Raw genomic sequence first — 20,629 nt, 5'->3', positions numbered from 1 at the left:
ATTTTGGATAGGGGAGAAGAAGCTCGTGCTTGGCAGCCATCTTGCTTGGGGGCAAAGTAACCGTTAGGACCGTTGGAAGCGGGCACGGCGTGGGAGGAGGTGCGGCGCGAGTGCGGCGCAGCAAGTGCTGCTCCCGAGCTGGGTCTTGTTGCCGGGAGCTGCCGCATCTCAGGCTGCAGTCCCGCTTTCCCTGGAAATAAAGGTGCGCGGTGACGGCTTGGGGTAACGGCTGTGGTGGGGGCCGGCTCCCGCCGCGCATCCCTAAGGCGCCGCCCTCTGAAGCTTCCCTTTGACTTTTAAAAAAAGCCACCTCATCTTCGCTGCCTGACTCCCGTTGTGTTCGCCCCGCGTCACTGCTGTGCTCCTCTGCCCGAGCTTCGTGCAGGTAGACGCTGTTACCTCACCGAACCGAGTTCGAGACATTCTCGGTGCCTGAGCTCCCTCATCAGAACTTTCCTTCTGCTTATCTTACTCTGCTTTTTCTGTAATCGCTCTTCTTTGCTTTCCCTCTGTTCCTTCAGTCACTGTTAGTAATATCCTCAGTTGTATTTGCCTGTGGTTTTGAGTTGACGCAGGGTTGCAGAGTTTATAACAGCCAAAAGGCAAGTTTCTTAAAAAATTAAACTTTAACGTTTACACTGAAAGGAGTGTAATAATTCCAAAAAATGCGTGGAACAGCTGGGATGCACTCAGCCATGCCACAGGATTGCAGCCAGCCCCTCTCTGACTGGGCACTCTGGTGTTCCTCTCATTTCTTTCAAATAGCAGTAGTTTTGTAGAGGAAATGTACCATTGTTGCATCTGTATTGTTGTACTTTAAAGGCGAATTGGCACTCTGAATGAAAAAGTTTAGGTAAGAACTGAAAAAAAAATACGTAAACTTGTTGGAACAGTGGTTTCTGATGATTAAATGGAAAAAATGGGCACAGTGGGCCTGGAATTCCTGAGATGGCAATGCCTACAGGTGCTGGTGTGTTCCTTTAGAAGCAGAAATGCTTTACTAAGTACATGTGCTGCTCGGTGTTACCCTGCTGACCTGAGGTCTGGGGTCAGCACTCAGAAACTGTCTGCCAGAGTACCGGCTCCATGCTGGGCAGCGCTTGTTGTCCAGTGCCTAAGCTCTGGAGAGTTGAGAAAAAAATTCTTTTACGTTGTGATAGTTAATTTTGACTCTTCTGTAAACTATAACTAACAGTGGCTTATCCTAGAGAGGTCTCCAGTTATTGTTTTGGTTTTGCCTTTTTCAGGTGCCGACATGATACCAGCCCTCCAAGATGGGCAGAGTGTGAACAGTTGGCAGTGTTAGATGCTGCAGTGTGCGGGCATGTGTGGCACGAGTTTTCAGTTCCTTATCCCCACTGAATTCCAAATTCTTTCAGCACCGGAAGCCACTTCTTCATTAAGGTAAGATGCTGTTCATCAGCTGACTGACTTGCTTTCTGGGAAGCCTGGTTTCATCAATTCTCTGTGTCTACTATTCCACTTGACTTCAAATTTTAGAAGGAAAATATTCCATCATGTCACTTTTAGAACATACCTGGTGCTTCCTACCAGGAGGCTGTGTGTATAGTTCTGGGGGTTGTTTTGATGTTTGTTCATTGTGGTTTTTTGCTGGTGCAGGATGTCCATCAACAATTTAGATGCTTAAAGTACTACAAACACCATATTGAGACTTTTTGATTTTAGAGAGTAAAATTTCTCAGATAAGTTTTTCTATCTTGTGTGGTTGTCTCCACATTTTCTAATGCGTGATTTCGATTACAGGCTTGCATTAGTTTGTGACAGATACAATGTTCCATGAGTCAGATTTTGTCACCAATAGTGGCAATTGTAACAGATCTCCATCTTTTTTTTTTTGCAACACAGAAAATATCAAAGTATTTGGGGGATGGCTGGCATCTTTTCTTTGTACCTTTGTTGTGGGATTTTTTCCTCATTTCTTGGTGTCTCAATATTACTGTGTTTTGTTTTGTAATTTTTTTTCTTTTTTCTCTTCCTTGTATTGCTTTGTAAATTAGATTTGGAGAGGAATTCTGTCTGCTGAGGGTCATGGTTTCATAAGTAGTAGCTCCCTTATTTTGTGCAAGGGAGAATGATGATCTTGCAGTGCAAGACGTATTTCAGTTCATGTCTGTGTGGCTGTTATCTGAAAAATCAGTTTTCTCTGTCTTACTTTCTGCGTAGTATTATTGTATTGCTGATGAGATGCAGTACATATAATTTCTTTTCTTTTTTTTTAGAAGGTAACAAAAACATTTTTTTAGCTGTATTAAACTTGATTTTCAGTAACTACATGCATGGTAGTCATGGTTCTCAGTTCAAATTAGATCTTAACCTGCTTACAGTAGCAAGTGGTTCATTTCTCACTGCTTATAATGCTTTCAGTATTTCTGTTTCTTACTGCTTGGAAATTGATGTGATACGTAGACAAATCGTTGAAGTAATGGGGAGTTTTCATTGTGCCAGTATATAGAATTGTGTTCTTGCTGCTTTTGCTTTTTCATGCAGTTGTTCTTAGATGTCACTTCTCAGCATTTCAATATGCAGAACGAAAGCACTGCAAGGAAGCGATAATCCAGTTAAAGTTGTTACTGTGGGATCTTAAGATCATAATTATCTGTGCTGTGCTACGTAGTTCTTAAGTGGTCCTCTATCTTGTTTCACACTTTTTTTTGTAGCTAAATAAGGAAAATGACTGTGTGTTTTTAAATATGTAAGTGTAGTGCCTGGCAGAGACAAATATCACCAACCTGACTTGTGTCGTGAAATTTTGACAGCTCTCACAATGCTTTACAATAGCTAGAAGTGTATGGTGAAAAATAGGTACATATTCCTGAATTTTAACTCTTTTTCTTTACTACCTGTTACAAAATTGACCGGATTTCTCTAGTTTAAGAGACTACTCCTGTAGGAATCTTGTATAATATAAAGAGCAGCTCTGTTCTCTGTGTAATTTCTGTTGCGGTCTGTATAGCAGCAGTAGCTGCAGACCCTTATCTTTCTTTAATCTGAAGCTTAAGCTGCATTGCTGGTTTTTATCTTCTGCCAGTATAGAGACCCTTGTTCACTTGATTTTCTGTCCAATCCACATCTCTCCCATGTATTTTGTCTTTTGTCCTTTCCTGTATGAAAACAGAATGTATCTTAATTTTTTTAATTCCCTGTTTTTGTAGTTATTAATTTGGTAACATGGGCCTATACTGTGTCTCTTTGGAATTCCAGCATTGTGGAGTTAGCTGGAAAGGCTTTAATTAGTTTTACTTAATTGCTACCTTTTGACATGTGCATGTTTAGCTGCCATATGTGGTGAGTGATGGAGTTCTCCAGTATTTTCAGTACTCCAAGCATAATTGTTGACAGCTTGGAAAATGGTAGTTGAACTGAAATGAGTTTGAAAGGTGACAAGACCTGTGGCTTGTGTTGCAAGCCTGCTTGAAGGCTGTAGCCACCTGAGTGAGTTATAGTGCTTTTCTATGGAAAAAGAAAATTTTAGTGATTAACTAGAGCTTTCTTCCCACAGCAGGCAGGGGTTGGGTTTAGCTTCCAGCATGAATTAACACTTCCTAAGTTATTTGGAATTGTCAGGGTCAGGGCTCATGCAGCCAAATGCTTCTCACCCAGTGTGCCAAATAAAGCAATCTAAATCCTGTTTGGGATAAGCAAGAGGATGTCTGAAATTCAATTCACTTTATGCAACCAAAATGGTGTTCAGGTCGCATTGCTTTATGCTTGTAATAGTCTAGAGTTTTAAATGAGCATGCAAACATGCACGGTCCATCGGAAGCCATACTGTCTTTAATCTTCCACCACCATTACCCACTCTACCTCTCCTCCTCTAATCCACGCCTCAAAAAAAGAATTGTGCTCTATTCTTGAACTGATTTAAATAATACTCATGATTACTTGAACGACAGGTGGCAAGTAGATGTTTCAATTTAGAAATTTTTTTGCTGCAGTTTGGCCTTGCTGAACCACTGAGCATGATGGAGGAGACTTTCTGTAGGAACCCTCCTTAAAATAGGAGGGGATGAACTTAGAGTGGAGGTCTCTGACAAGAACTGGTATTATTTCATATATTTTGGTTTGTTTTGTTTTCTTAGAAGAAAGACCTTTTTTTTAATTGTGTGTGTGGTTGCTTTTTTTCCTTCCCCCTTTTTTTCTCCATTCTTTAAGCTATGCTAAGGGATTTTATAAAGGTATTATTTTGGAAGAGAAACTAGATCCAGGACATGCACATTGGGGCCAGTGGTTGAGACAGTAGTAAGGGAATATTCTAGGTTTAGTTTGCTGCCGTCTGAAAGTTTCTTTAGGGTACGTAAGTTTAGTTTGTCTCTAGTACTAGTCTGAAAAATAGTTCTAATTTTGTATTTCAGATGTTGATTGCTCAGTGTCTGGTAATGAAGTTCACTAAGAGGAGCTGAGACAGGTAGTTAAATAAGTCTCCATTAAAGAATAGTTTTCCATAGTTTCCGTGAAGCAGAGTATAAATACCAAGTCTTAAAAGCAGCAGTAATGGGAAAAAAAAAAAAAGACTTATAGATTAGAAAAAAAATCCTTGTTGTTGGGCATAGAGATAGGAGTTTTTCCTAGCACTGATCATTTTTAATTGATATTTTTATAGGACCAGTTTACACTGAACTGTCATGGCATCTGACAAATTTGTCATTAAGGTAAGTAGAATGTCATAGCTTTCATTTAAAAAAAAAAAAGAGAGAAAGGTACTTGTAATATTTCTTAGAATGCGTATACATTGGCTTTAAAACTTAATGACAAAGAGGAGCATTCTTCAGGCTTCTGATCATGTTAGTGCATTTTGTATCATCCTTTCTGTCTTTAGAAGCAAACTTCTGGAACTGCTGCTGTATCATGGCAGAGCCAGTTGAAGATCAAAATCATTTACCTAGGAGCAATTCATTGTGTAGTCAGAATTAGAAACTGCGTAAATTCTCAGTAAAACAGCTTGTATTATCAGCCAAAATTTACACTGATTCTTCTCTTACTGTAATCTTGTAATGTTTTTTGTGCACTTCCCAGATAATCTAGGAGTTCCCGGTTTAAGAGGCCGTAATGTTCTTAAACTCTTCATCACACTTGACTCTTTGCTTGCATCTCTTCCCGCCTCTTCTGTTCTCAGCCATTAGTTGTGTTTAATGCCTGGTAAAATGCTGTTACAATTTATTTTTCAAGCAGTTCCTAGTGTTATATATACATCTGAAGAGTAATGCATTTCAAAACATTCTGTAATAGATCTAGCACTTTATAATTTTTCTAACTTAACTTTATCAGTTTATGACTATCTAACTGTTCAGTAGAATTGGTGAATGTTTCTCTTTTAGGCCATTTTTCCTACTTCTGGTTTGTTCGTGTATGTCTGAGGTAGTTTAGATTATGCATGCATTTCTGAATGATTAGAGCAATGTGTTATTCTCTGGGAAATGTTATTTGTTTGTTTATTTTACCCAGGAATTTTCTTCTTAGAAGAGACCTTTTCCTCAGTGGATAAGCTTGGTGCTGGTTGTTGGTTTTTTGGTGGTTTTTTTTCGAGCGCAGTTATAAAAATATTGCTGACTGATCAGGCCGTGGAAGCTGTCGAAATCTTCTTGTGTGTGTAACAAACTTGTTGAACAAGCAGACCAAACCCTTAATTTTAATTTTTATTTTTTAATGCTAAGGAGTAAAATCTGTGTTCTTTTCGAAGTAAAAGTTACCTCACTTAGTAGGACGCTTACTGAATTCTTTTTACTGTTCAATGTGATGGTAAAACTTAAATTGACAGTATCGTGTCTGTTTTTTCAGAGGTCTCCTTGGCTGACATACTATTCACTTGTTCTCAAGTAACACAGCTATTAAATTCGGAGAAGCGTCTTTGATTTTGATGTTTTGACTCCATATGTTATTGGCGTATGGATGGAGTAACAACAGAAGCTGAGGATGAAGCCATTGTCTTTCTCAGCTGAGATCTCTTGATATCATTAGTATTAGTGCAAGTGCCAAAGAAAACAAGTGGTGCAAGTCACAGTATCTTTGCTAGATAAAGTGGTGTAAGATTGCTTGTTACTGACCTGCGTAATTACGTTTTGCTGATCTGTAGGCTGTACTTCATTCAGTACAGACTCAGGCATTCGCTATGTAGTTCCGCATCAGCAAATGGATCCTTTCTCATTGAGCTTGAATTCATAGGTAAGAATATAATAGATGCAGCTTTTGAGGTACAACTTTATTTTCTTCCTGGTAATGTTTAAGAAATGAACGTTAATTTTGTATTCACTGAATCTTTAAAATTCATTGACTTTTCATTGCATATTTGATGCATTTTATTCAAGGCAAATATGACAAAGCTAATCAAAGTTCTTTTTGTGCAGAAAGATGCCTATCATTTTATTTTAGATCAGGAATTTTGTGTGTGAAGTTTTTGCTTCTTTGCATTCACTGAATGTGAATAATTCATTTTTAAAGACTGTTCAGCTATCACATAATTCTTCAAGGAAGATCCTTGTGGAGAAGATTCTTCATTAAAGGGCAGAGCACAGGGAGAGTATAGAATGTATTATACTCTTGATTTTAGGTTTCTCATATTTGATGGAGATTATTTTATGGAATCTGAAAAATCTGTTTTATGCTTTCCTTGTCTTCTACATTTTCTACTTTTTTATATGTTTTGTAAGTATGAATTATTTAATAGTTTTTTGGTAAAAGACTGGAAATTACAGCTAATTCATCTTTCAGGTCTTAACTGATTTGATCAAAATTTAAGAGGAAAACACCTAGACTGTATTTAATGGCTTTGCTTCTTAATTATCATGTTAAATGAGCTCTGTCTCTGCAGTGTAACGTTCATCTATTTCCAGTAGAGGGAGCAATTGACCTATGTTTGAAAGATGCCTCTAAGCCTGGTTTTATGGGCTATTAAAGGCAAATGAAATAAAATAATTGATGTAGTAAAATCGCTTTAAATCTTAATGCAGATTCTACGGTTAAGCCCTAAATATACATTCTTTGATTGCCAGTTTGATGGATTCCACAGTGTTGTGATGTGCAATAGATAATATTTTGCACAAGTTATTTTGATCAGACACTGTCAATTTTAAGTAATATTGATACTTCATAAAGCACTGTATGGTAAAAACACCCTTAAATCTGGAAAGTAAGACATATGAATTTAATTAAGCTTTCTCTGTTGCTAAAATATTTTACTGCTCATTTGAGAAATAAATCTTAACTGTAATTGGTGAGGCTTAAAGCAAAATCATGAACTTTATACAGACTTGAAAAGTAATATCACTGGGGCCTTGTTTTAAAACTTTGTCAAACTAGAAAGAATACTCTCCCAAAATTATGTAAATAGAATTTATTAATGTGAAACTGCAAACCTAAATACAGTAATTCTTATAACTATAATAGAAAAATCTCATTTGCCATTTTCTGCAATTTGTTCATTTGCCAAACACTAAAGACTTTTTAAGTTGTTACTACACTTCAATAGCTCAACTCAAAGGGAAGCTTATTTTACTTTGGCATTTCCTACATTCTGAAATTAAGAGCTCTGTTCTATCTCAGACTTGCAGGCCTTTGCACGTATCTTAGAGCTAGTGTTCTCTGGTCATTCAGCACACTCTGCAATTGATTTTTCAGCATTGTTCCTTGTTATCAGTTGAAATTATTGTATCCTGGGAGTGGTCCTTCCTACTTTAATCTTTTCTTTGCTTACTTTAATTTAAAGCTCCTTTGGAGGAGCAAGTATATTTTTCTGTTTTATATTATTTTTTAAATTGGAAATAAATATGGAAGTATTGGATGTGATGAGATAGGAAAATGACAGCGTGACTGTAATGCGGTCAACTTTCCTCTTCATTTTCCTTGGTTATGTACACATAACTTAATTATCTGTAATATAATGGAATCATTAAACTGTTGCTTTATAAGCAAACACATCTTAGTATCTGTCGTTGGATATCTTAAAGTACTCCGTGAAAAAAGAGTGTGCATACCGATTATGTTGATTCTAGATCCTAACAGTAGCTGGAAAGAAATGGAAAGATATCTTCTTCTCTGAGTACCTGCTAGTGTGTACCTACATTGCTGTGCAGGTCATTTTAGGGTCTGCTCACAGACCTGCATAGGATACTCTTGTGTTTAGTCTGGAATAAGAAAATGGACAATTTGCGGTTATGACTTCATTTTTTGTGGCATTTTGTTGTTGCTGTTAGCTACTTGCTGAAATATTATACAGTGATAATATGTTTTCTGTATCAGGTGTGTCTATCTGATTCTTAGATAACATCTAACTGGTCAAGCAGATTAAACTTATTATATCTGTAAGTGTTCCCATTGTATTAACTGATATTTCTTTAAATATTTTCTGTATGAGAAAGAGGTATGTTTGCTTCTTCTTGCAAATGGTTTGGAGAGGAAAAAAAGCAGAGAGATGAGTTGGGTTTTTTATCTAATATTTTAATTTTGTCTGTTTCCTTATTAGGAAGGAGCAATGGAGGATAGTAAGTGCATTTTACTGCTGTATTATGTCCATACGTGAGTGAATACAGTGCTCTCAAGTGGAGAATAAGGAATACTACTTGTGCTTAAAATATTTTTGTATATATCTTGTGACTGCCCAGTTACTGGACTGATATTACAGATGCTTTTTTTTTTTTACATACGTAGTTTGGAACACTATAGCATAGTGTTTTCTGGTTTGAGTTAGGTTTTTTGAGAGCACTTAGTTGAAATAACTAATACACAGAATTTCTGATGTTCTTTTCCACATTGCAGAACTAAGACATTTGTGTGTGAAATTGCTGTAACGGGAGTAATTGCAAACGTTTCAGTACAAATATGCTAAGATTCAATAGTCTAAGTTTAGACAGTATTTGCAAATGTGTTTTGAATCTTAGAAGTATAGTACCAGAATTCACCAAATTGATTAAAGGCTGTTGAATTTTACAAGTGTGTGTTCTTAGGCTTGCTTTCTGGATCTTTAAAATTTGAAGAATAGCCACATTAACTATTTAGTGGTGGTTTTCTAGGGATGTCGTTCTCCCAAAGCGATATTGGTCATAACAAGTATAAATACAAGCGATTTGAATTATGGTTCTCAATTACCATCATACACTTCCCACAGCTGTGACGTTTATTTGTATTAGTTTCTGTAGGAGTGCGTCAAATATGGTACTTGTCTAGAAGTACTTAGAAGTCTTAAATAAGATAACAAGTAACCTGAGATAAAATGTGATTTAAAGCAGGAGTGAAGAAACAGCAGCAACAAAGGATGGAGAGACACCTATTTAGTTCTCTTTCTTAATGTGCATTTCATTCTCAATTTTATGGCACCAGATATCCAGTGACTACAGAGATTAGTAAATAAGTTCCAGAAGAAATAAAAGAAAGTTGGGAGGTAAAAGGGGAAGGAGAATTAAGTTCACATTCTAATTCTAAGCCTCCCGGAGTCCATGGAAGTTTCCTCACTGACCTCAGAGGATTAGTTTTCAAGCTTAGGGAACTGATGAGTCGATGAAGAACTGAGACATTAAAGTGTTAGCAGAAGGGGAAAGAATAGGAAGCCAGAGGGATAAACATCAATGGTGGAAACACTGCTTTCACAGGGATCACTTTGAAAAGGAATAAAAGAATCGTTCAGCTTGGATTACTCTTTTTTGGTACTGCAAATAAATTAATCTAAATAGTTTTTAAAATACTAGTTTTCCCAGGAATGAGGAATTTTGGTAATTGTGAGCACTATGCTGCTCTGATAGTGGTAAGATTCTAAATATGCAGCATACCACATGACACTTGTTTTATACCTTATTTCTGACCAGCAACAACATATTTTCCACTTCCACTGTTCTGCTTTTTGGAGATCTTGGTGGTACTGCCTACGTGAGCCCTCAGTGCAGCAGTAGGAGTGGAAGGAATGGTGAACTTAAAACCAGACTTTCTCGCAGAATTTCTCGCAGTTCCACAAAGCTTAGCAGAGATACTGCATGGGGTCAGTGCATGTCTTTGAGTCCTGGGAGAAACTTCAACTTGTGCTGTAGATGAAACTTTGAAATTCTTTAGCTCCTTCTAGTCAGTCCAGATGGAGGTAGTAGTATGGGAGGTAAGAGGATCCTCATTTCCTATAATTCCTATAATTCCTCTCTATGGTAGCCAGTAATATCATGTCCAATTTAATGGTAGTGATGTGGTTTTTGCTCTTGGTGTTAGCATCATAAAATAGAAAATGAAAATTTACTTACTGTTTCACATGGCCTCTTTCCTTGGTAATGCAGGTGGATTCTAGCATATGGAAATATGTGGGTATTTGGTTTTTGAGTGTGTTCTGACTAGAGTGTGAAACAAAATGGAGAAGAGAGGCTGACGACACATCTTAGTTCTTTCCTTGTGTTTCATCTATGTCGTTTGCTACTTCCTTAGAAGAAATCTATTTTGAAAAGCAAAACTATTGCTTGGTTTCAGTTCTCGGATAAAAGCTTAATTTCTGAATATTTTCTGTATTGCAGTACTTCCAATTCAACCATGACTTTGCAGTATTTTCCTTGACTCATTAGCCAAGCATTTCCTTAAATAGTGGAACCACAGGACATGGCACCCTTTTTCAGTATTCTGCTGCAGTCATTGCTAAACGTGAGCACTGATGATGCTTGACTATTGTGAAAACTCTTTAAACTGCTGATAAAATGATGACTCATGGTCACCTGATGAAAACAGACTCATTACCATGACTCCAAGTGTTTCACTTCCCACACTAGTTCTTCTGAAAGGGATGCAATTATTTTCTAACTGTTGACAGCTGCTCAATTAGAATGTGACAATGTGGTTGGCAAAAACTGTAAGTTCTAGACATTTATTTTAGTAATTTAAGTAACTAAAATTTGCATGAGATGTGAAGAAATCGCTATTGTTACCAGCAGTGTTACTTGGTGTGTTTTCTAATCAAATTACATTTCTTAGATTTCATTTACTACTGTTGAATTAAGTGATTATGGTAGTTGTGACCCAAACCTCACTGAAGTCCATAGGAGTATAGTGGCAGAAGCCTGTAGCTTTACTAAGGACATAACTATTTTATCAACAGTCTTTCTCAGTTTAGTTTATCCATCTTTTCAAAATGCAGTCTGTCTGTAAAGTCAATGTGAAAAGAAGTAGATAGGAAAAACGCTGAAAAGTGATACAACCAAATAATAAAATGTCAGTTTTAATTTAAAGGGTAAAAAGAAAATTCTGATGTTGACAACTTGTGTTTACCCAAGGAAAGATAAAGCAAAAATTATGAAAAAAATGAAGTAAATTCAGGTAGTATGATTCTATAATGAAGCAGAGAAAGGTAAAGCTATTGTTTCATGGAATGTAATAGCGTTCAACACATAACTGAATGTAGGGTAGTGAGGCATGGTTAATTCTCTTGTAAATGATCAGGGATTCCACTAGTGATTTTTTTTCTTAAATTAGTTTCTGTATTTTGACTGGAAACATTTCTAATTTGAAGTGTTTTGAGATACCATGCTTAAGGGAATCAAAACATTAAAGTGATATCAAGATTTAAACTTGTGCTAAGATGGATAATATTTTGTTTATAGGACCAGTACAAAATTGCTCTTTTTTCTTAAATGGATGTAGACAAAGTAAAACTCATGCTTTAAAAGTTAATACGTAGATTTCTGCGTCATTTTAAATTATATCTCCATTTATGTTCATTTTTCTCCATTTATTTTCTAGTTGACTCATTACAAACTTTGATATGAGCATGTCATTTTTTCTGTGCTAAAGACGTCTCATTTGAGACAGTCTAGTTTGAAAAAACGTGATCAAAACTGTGTATTAGTGTTATGTATTAAGGAAAATACTAGAAAGAAGATGCATTTCTTAGATACTATAGTATCTGTTACACAAGCTATGTCAAGAAATGATGGGAAACTCCTACCTTGTTTGTTTTTCACTTGGTTGTTCTTTTTCATCCCTGAAACCCACTCATTTAGTTAGTATCTGTCAGCTTTTGCATTTGTATGGTTTTACTTGGGCAAATTAAGAAAAAGAATAAACACCTTTATATAATGAATAAAAATTGGATTAGTTATATAGGTTCGTGTAGTCATGCAAATGAATGTTTAATGTGAAGATAGGTCTTGCAGACTTACTCTGTGATGTCTGTACCTTTGCATATTGAACTAACCTATATTTTATTTCCTTGCTTCATAAAACACAGTACTTCTAATGAGGCCGATACGAAAGATAACTTTTTTTTTTTGCTTACTACAAAACTTTGTCAATAGTTGTGAAATTTTAACTTGGGGAAGTGGAAGGGGAACAGTTTGTAGTTTAGATCACGTGCAGACAATTTGGAACCAAAATCTTAACTGCAGTGATTTGAGTTCTGTAAGATGATCTTTTCTTGTTGCTGTGTATGCTTCGCTAGGGAAGTGTGATTCATTTATGAAACCTGAAGGCAGAGTGTTGTTCGTTTTGGTTTTGTATTTTCTTGTCTTTGTAACACCTTTCATTGAGGCCTCTTTGTTATTTTGGCTACCTGTACTTTTTCTAGACGGATCCTCTTACAGATCCTAAATCTACAAGCTTCAGCATAAGCAAGATTTTATTACTTTCTCCATGTAACTTCCCATGTGTACCTGAAAGAGCATTCAAGTGGAGAATCACTATAGATATGTTGCATCACACATTCATTGAAGAATAGTTAGTTGTTGGTCTTGGGAGAGAGTGTGGAAGAGAACAGAGGAAAGAAAGATGGATGTAACACCACTGTTTTCCACATGAGAAAATGTGACCCAGCCCTCCACAGAGAGTTTTGTTGTCATTTTCATATTGTTTATGGCTGAGTTCTGTGAATGTACTTCAAGAACTCTATCCTCATTTCAGTGTAAAAAGCTGTGCAATAACAAAACTAAGCTCTACCCCAAGAGCAAGGTCCTCTTTGGAAGGCCCTGTTTAGTTTCCAGAAAGTAGTAAGGTGTCTGGTATATCTGGCACTACTCAGCTGATGTAATAATAGTTTATATAAGATACAGTTAAATGCAACCTCTCAAATTCAAGCCAATATTCTCCTATTTTAAACAGTCTTTTTTTTTTCATTGAATGTACCAGTGATTTAATAGCAGTCATAATTAACCGAATATACATGATTGTGATTTATCCTGCTTTTTATCATTCAGATAAAGGCTGATAGAAGTGTATAGCTCAGAATGTAAAATATTTGCTGAACTTATGAAAGAGCTATATCTTGGGCCATTAAAGAGGATCTGTTCAATACCAAGATCCAAGAATTTGACATTTAATAGGGTCATACAGTGTATAACTTTTCCTTCTTTTTTTTTTTTTTACATTCCTATAGTTAAAAAAAAAAAAAAGTAGGAAGGAGTACACTACGATAGCATATTGCCTTGCCATAATATGCCAATCTTTATTAATGGAAAGGAAGTTTATAAAGAGATATTCCCTGTGTGGCACAGGTGGTAAGGCTCCAGTTCTTATTTTTCCGAGTATTGTCATATAGTTGCAATCTGTGTCTCAGAATTTACAATTTAGATGGTAGGAGTAAGTCTGACAAGTATAATGTTGAATGAATGAAGTCCACTGTTGTTAAACAACAACAAAAAAACAAACAAAACGATATTCTTGCCTCCAGTAAGTGTCTGCTAATAAGTGTTTGTAGTATAATATGAAATAGACTGATTAGCTGTGATTGGTAATTAAGTCACCACTGGCTCACATGGACATTCAGGCAGAGAGAAACCTTACAGAAGACTTGGAATGATAGAACAAAACTGGTTTATATCTCTCTTCGGAAAACTGTTAGAATTTGTCAACAGTTACTCTAGATAAATGAAGATTCACAGGGACATTTGCATGCAAATATTAAGAGTAGTATGTTGTCAAACAGTCTGTTGTAGAGGGAAAATTGTGGGTGTAGTAGATATACGAAGGCTGTAGGAAGCTATTATGGATTGAGATCCAAGCTGTTTAAGCAGTAGTGAGTCGATGGGAGCAAATACATTCTTCATACTTTTCAGTCAGTAAGCATGTTAGTAAGTATTCAGAGATGGTAGGATTGATGAAAGAGATTTCTTTTCTGTTATTTGATGAATTTGAAGTTCAGTTTTCCTTTTACTCCAACAGCTTTTCAAGATGAGCAGAAAGTAGTACTGGTGGTCTGCATTATTCAGCAGTTTGCCCTGAGCCCAATTCTAGCCCTTACAAGGTGTTTTTTTTTTTTTTAATTGTTTTTGATATTATATGGAAATCATGTGATAGTTTTTTTTTTTTTTAAATATATATATTTTTTGAGGGGGGTAAGGGGTGGGTAGAACAACTTAGTAGGTTAGCAGCTGGACTATCCTCTAGCCCTGATTAGCCATTGATTTTTGAAGTACTACTTTTTTTTTTTCCTTTCCAGATTGCTAACATATTTAGTGGTAAATCTTGAGCTGCAAGTGACATGCTCATTTCTTCATTCTGACCACCTGTGAATTAGTTCAGTTATACTCAAGGTGTTTCTATTTGTTCCCTTTTTAGTAATAGTTTGAGTCGCTTCGAAAAGTCACTGTGCTAAATGTTTATATGTTAAAATGGTAGGATGTTTGTCCAAATCTGATTAAATATAATAGAATTTAAATGTGTTTCTATGTATTAACTCACTAGTATGGTGAAAAACAGCAAGTGTTGTGGTTTTTTTCTTTTATAATGGTAAGTCCTGTGTGGGCTATGTAATGGGAGGTTTCCAGTTATTTGATCCCAGGCTTTTCTGCTATGTGAGAAGACCCTCTGAAAATTCTGTTCTGTAAGAGCTTGTTCTCAGAAGTGAAGATCTCATTTTCTTTTTATGTTTACAGTAGTGCTTTAGAGACACTACTACAAGTCTAGCAGAACTAGGGAAAGAAAGAGTGAAAGGGAAAGTGACAGGATTGTGGAACAAGCTATGAAAAGTCAATGTCCAGCAAGGAGAGCAACTCGGGGATGAAGTTTCAGTTGTGTAGCTGTTTTGAATAGCAGAGGTATATGCTTAACTTTGCAAATTGCAGATTAACTACAGAATACAAGCATGGAAATGCAATAATGTAGGATTGATATTGAACAGATAATGGGATTGGAAAAGTTAAAGCTGCTAGCTTAATGGAAAGCAGATCTGTTGCTGAATACTTGTGTATTCTGGAGCTTCCCTTTGTGACTTCTATGGGAAGCTTCTGCAATCTGATTTTACACAAAATAAATTTCCAGTCAGGCCTTTCTTTGTTGTTTGCGGCTGTCTTCAACCAATCCATTACTGTTTCAGGACTAGAGCAGAAGCTGAATATTTACAAATAATTCCACACTGAAGAAATGCAGAGCATAAAGCTTTATGTAGCTCACACATTTGTTAAAGAGCCCAATGCTGGTGAAGTACAATTCTTGCATTCATGCCTTGATGCAGTATACATTATGGACTGAGGAAAAAAGTGTGTAATTTTTTTTTTTTCATTCATGCTTTTCTGCAGCCTTAAAGGCTTTGCTGTTTTTTTCTTTTTCTCCCTTTGGACATTGAGTGCATAAGAAATAGATACTTCCTTCTTGATTGAAATAATGGTTGATAATAGAATGACAATGCGGGGGAGAGAGGAGTTGTAGGCTTTTGATGCTGCCTTCTGGATTGAAAGAAAATAAAGGAAAGCTTAGGTAATGCTGGGACCGAGTGGCATTCAGCAGGCGCTGAAGTCAGGGTCTGACAACGTTCGCGCCGAGGAGAGCTGCCGCAGCCCGACGTGCGCTGCATCGAGACCCCGCTGGTGGCGCGGGGCGGGCGGCGCTTCAGCACCAGGCCGGCCCCGGACAGCGCCTCCCCGCAGTGCGCCCCGGCGGGTCGTGCCGCTCGGTGCCGGCCCGGGGAGCGAGCACAGCCTCGCGAAGCAAGAACGTCCCAAACGAGATCGGATTGGATAGGAATGGCCCCACAGTGCTACTCTGTTCATCCGTTATATATATGGTTTTTTTCTCATCTAACTTTAATACACAGATATTAGAAATGGGACTATTTTGAAGAAAATTGTTTTCCCAGTGCACAGTAAAAAATATCAGTGGTGTATAAACATGTGGAAGTCTTAATAGGAAATTTTTGCTTCTCTCTTTATCTTTCCATTTGCACAAATGAACACAAGAAGAAGGAAGAAAAGAAAAAAATTGCAGATAGAAGGATAAGGAACCAGAAATCTGCCTCTGACCCCTTATACCCATGTTCTTGATACAACCTTTTACTTTAATTTTTTTTTTCCATTGAGATTTTAGAATTTTAGCTATGGACAGTGAGGTTCACAAGTAGATGTTGGAAAGATTATGGTTTCTGCTTTTTATTGTTGACTTGGGAGGAGAATATCAACTTCTGTGGGAAATATTGAGGATCCTTGTAATGAGGGGTTGAAGAAAATGTGTGGGTCTCTCTGAAAGTAAGGCTTCCTATTTATTTCCATGGAAACTGCAACAGATAGAAGACAATAACACTATTTAATAAAGCAATTTCTCAGTTACAAAACACTGTTCTTCAACATAGTCACCACCATTAGCTGTACATTTTTGTCAACAACGAACACAAGCTTGCATGTAAAAGCTTGTAAAAATCTGTACTGGTGGAGGTGACCTGCTGTTGCAACTCCTGAAATGCACCACTCACTTCCTCACTGTGCTCACATCAACTGTTTGGTGTCCATAAACATTCAGCAAGAGTCAATTAATGTAATTTTCATATGCTCAGAAGGACTCTGTTCCACACCTTTGCTTCATATGCATTTCCATGTCAGACACCACTTTGTCAGACTGCTCCTCTGCTGCCATCTGTCACAGGGCAACAAAACGTAACAGAATGTTGGCAGGAGGGGTCAACCTCTACTGCCATACTACCAACATCTGTCTCTGAGATCATGGACCAATATAGTAAAATAGGAGGCATGTCTTTGAGAGCAGCCTTCATATTTCATTCATACTGTGTACTTGCTTTTCAAAATTGTAGGCATTTTATGGTTCATTAGAGGACGTGGAATGGGAAGCTGAGACAGTTTCATATGTTTGACCTATGTCAGTATTTACTTTTCTTTAAATGCGTGAATGTAATGGTAACACTACTAATTGATATGCTTGTGTTGCAGATAAGTAGCACCTTCTTTAATGGATTCACAGAACTGTCCTCAGTAAATTGAGGGCAGTAGGTCTCTTTTTTATTTAAAAAATACCAATAATTATTAAGAAACCCAGCAAACTTAGCAGATGTTCCAGAAGACTTTCCAGTGGTTTCCAAGCTTTACAAAGGATATTTCAGTACATTTCCAGGTACTATAGATGTGTTGTAATGCTTATAGCTGTAAATTAATATATCTTACATAGAGGATACAAGCAAAGCTACCAGTGTGTTTTTTTTAATGATGACAATATTTGTTATTTTTAATTTCCTATTTTTTCCCAACTTTTTTCTTTCTAAACAATGTAAAGAGAACAAAGAACAACTTACTTTTGTGAAATATAATCCCTCTGTTTACTTTTGAAAAACATTATATAAATTTATTATTTTTTTTAAAATCAGTAAACGTGGCTATATGCATGTTTTAATGCTCATTTTGAGAAATCTAAATCTCAACACTTGTAATAATGGTGATCTGGCATTCATTTTAATATAATAGGTTATTTCATGCTGCTTCTCTTTATATTCATGGTTGTGATACTGAAATGTTAAGACCACACACAGGCAGTAAAGTCTCTAGCCACTTAGGCGTGTAAACAGTCTGGCTTTTTACAAAGTGGAAAAATATTTCTTGTGCACTATTTTAACATGATCAGCATGTTAAGGCTCAATCTGCAACTGTGTCAACATTTCTTTGGCTGTAACCATTAATTCCATAGCCTCTTGATAATATGTAAAATGTGAAACTGGTTTATTTACTATTGGGATTTGTCAGCAATTACTCTCTGCATTGAGCTTATCTCTTTCAAGCAGATAGTAGTTCAAAGAAGATTTTTGCATCATCATTCTAGTTTTTAGTAAAATGAAAGATTTCTTATTTTCATTTTTCCGCTAGCTTTAGGCTCTTTAAAGATATGTTAGAGACATACATTTCATCAATGTTTTCTTATATAAATTGGTAGGCAGAGTTAAAATACATTACATAAGAATCTGTAACTACAATTTGTATAAAGCTTAGCTACAGAGACAGAACATAGATTTCTTTCAGGCCTCACTTATCTGGAGACCTGGATTTTTTTTTCTTTGTATTTGACATGCGTTTTCATTATTACCACTATGAACTGTAAGTGCAGTGGTCACAAGTTTAATATCATCAAAACGCCAAATAATCATCATCACAAAAGGTTGTGAAGACTGCAAGTTCTGATCTTTTTCTTCATTTCTTTACAATATGGAGCTGATAAGATTAAGGTTGTATAGAAGCATTTTTATAGCTGTCACAACTATTCAAATAATTATTTCTATGTAGTTTCCTTCGTGCCTGTTCTCATAATATTATTAATTTACTAATAAATATTAGTTTTGAGGGTTTACAGTTAATAAAAACATGGATGATTCGGTACATTAAGTGGTTGTGTTGGTTGAACAAAGTTTAAGTGCTACATTATACTAAAATAATAGTTCTAAAGAAAGCATAGAATTTTGTTTCTTTCCCAGTTACTTTGAGAGTTTGTACAAACAATGAACTTAACCTTCATAGCAAAAACAAACAAACAAACAAACAAAAAAAAAAAACTGAGGAATTTTGTAAGCAGTTTGCTAAACAGGCATAGCTTACATGAATTGAAGTCACTTTAAGGATCACTTGGTATTTTTAGTATAGCTATAGACTGACACTTGCAATGAATCCTCCTTCATCATTAACCTATGTAGGCACTCTACAAAGAGAAATGCAAGGAGAATTTGAAGAGTCCTTTTATTTTTTTTTCCTCATTTGATAAATAGAAAGCCACTTTCTTATCTTAATCCCATTACTTTGGATTCATATGAAAAACTAAACTCTATCCTTGTCTTCTCTGCGTTTTTAATACATCAGTATTATGTAGATTCTTTAAAAATGTGACGCTACTAGATATATCTACAGAACTTCAGTAAGGGGAGGGAGAGGGCTGTTTACTTCGATATAGTCTGTATAATCACCGAATAAAATTTGCCACTACTTCTGAGAAGGCTGCCACTAATCATTAATTAATTCCATTATCTCTGAGGCACTTAGTTAAAATATTTCACCTTATAAGCTTATACAGATCTGAATTTTTTTTTTCCTGTAACTGTTCTATTAAAAAGTGATCAAAATGACAGCATAGTATGGAGTGCACACTGTTCCATTCTGCCACTTTAAACATCTCAAAATCAGACAGTTGTGGCATGGATGAACTAAATTATCGGGGGCAAATTCAATTTTAGGGATAGCTGTCTGATAGAATAAGCTATGGTATGAATCTCTTAAAAGGCAATTCCATTATTCTGAAGTCAGTATTATTAAGTAATTCATAAATGTGTCTCTGTTATTATAGGAGGTTAGTGAAGCTTTCCAGTTACAGATCACTGTTTTCTCTTTTTTAAGACCTAAAAATACTCTTTGCTGGTTAAGTTCTGCTACCATTACTGAATGCCACTCAGACCAGATGATTTGTAACTACCAAAATTCAAATTAATCTTTTTCTCAGTTAAAAGAAAAACGATATAATTTTCCCCAAAACTTACAGATAAAGATGATCAGTGTATTTCATTGCTCTTGTTTAGCTGTCTGGCCTAGATTAATTACCTTTGATGGAAAAAATGGTAAATGTAAGTTAAAGTGAGAGAGCAAATAGTTTTTATCTGTTAGTTAAAGCATGAGAGCGGGATACAGGGATCAGCAATTTGAGTGAGGAAACAGGGATGGACTGTTACGGGAGCCAGTGGAGCGGGAGCAAGGAGCAGAAAATAAATAATGCACGTGAACATTGCAGCAGAGATGTGAAAGTAGTGTCACACTGGAAGCTGAATTTCAAAAGGTGTAATGGAGAGAAGATGGGGAACAGAGTCTACTGCTTTATTGTTTCATTTTCCACAGTATGGAGTAGGAGGAGTAAAACATGAATTAGTAATGGCTCAGTAGTGAGATGGGGGGTTAGGAATTAACGCCAACAGTTAAGGAGCTTTTTTTCGCTAGTCATGCATATTTAGCTATTCATTACTTATTGTACAGATTCAAAGAGATGACTTTTGCTAAGCTCGGGTTGGCTGTTATTTATTAATTTTTAGACGAATAATTTGAGATAATCTTCAGCCTTGAAGGAAAGTTAAGGGTGAATTGAGAAACCTTAAAGCCTGCCAGATTTGGAGCATCTAGCACTTTTATTGTGTGGTTATCATTAATATTAATGACTGTAAATATTTCCACACCCTAGCTTCTAATGTTCTCTTTGATGTTAATTACTTTGCAGTAGATGGCATAAATCCATTCTTTGTGCCTGACAAGGGAATATGTCCTTTTCATTTAACTATGTGCCTTTGCTACGTAGTAAGTCTTATCAGTTGATCAATGACACCCATTTTTGCTGTGTTAACTATTTACAAATGCTTGTCTTGTTGTGTTTTTCTTCAAGCTCTGAGTAGATCTTTTATATTAAATTCAAGCAAAAAGGAATATAGAGC

General features: G+C 36.2%; 1 protein-coding gene across 12 annotated transcripts in view; it reads left to right on the top strand.

Moving 5' to 3' along the window:
- SLX4IP (SLX4 interacting protein) overlaps positions 1 to 20,629 on the top strand; it is a 100,037-nt gene that overhangs the window by 259 nt on the left and 79,149 nt on the right. For 8 of the 12 annotated variants that reach the window (XM_021390113.1, XM_021390112.1, XM_021390104.1 and 5 more), the window contains exons 1-3: positions 254 to 385; positions 1,248 to 1,404; positions 4,622 to 4,670. Coding sequence is in view for 9 of the 12 variants with exons in the window: in XM_021390104.1 (XP_021245779.1) it covers positions 4,644 to 4,670 (27 nt within the window). In the remaining 3 variants the exon portion in view is untranslated. Of the gene's footprint in view, positions 1 to 67; positions 203 to 253; positions 386 to 1,247; positions 1,405 to 4,621; positions 4,671 to 20,629 lie in introns of those variants that run through there. The other 4 variants (XM_021390106.1, XM_021390108.1, XM_021390109.1 and 1 more) reach the window with 4 other exon arrangements.

The sequence above is a fragment of the Numida meleagris genome, chromosome 3 (assembly GCF_002078875.1).
Source record: "Numida meleagris isolate 19003 breed g44 Domestic line chromosome 3, NumMel1.0, whole genome shotgun sequence".
Taxonomy (NCBI): Eukaryota; Metazoa; Chordata; class Aves; order Galliformes; family Numididae; genus Numida; species Numida meleagris.
The sequence above is the reverse complement of the archived record's forward strand: the minus strand, read 5'-3'. Positions and strand labels throughout refer to the sequence as shown.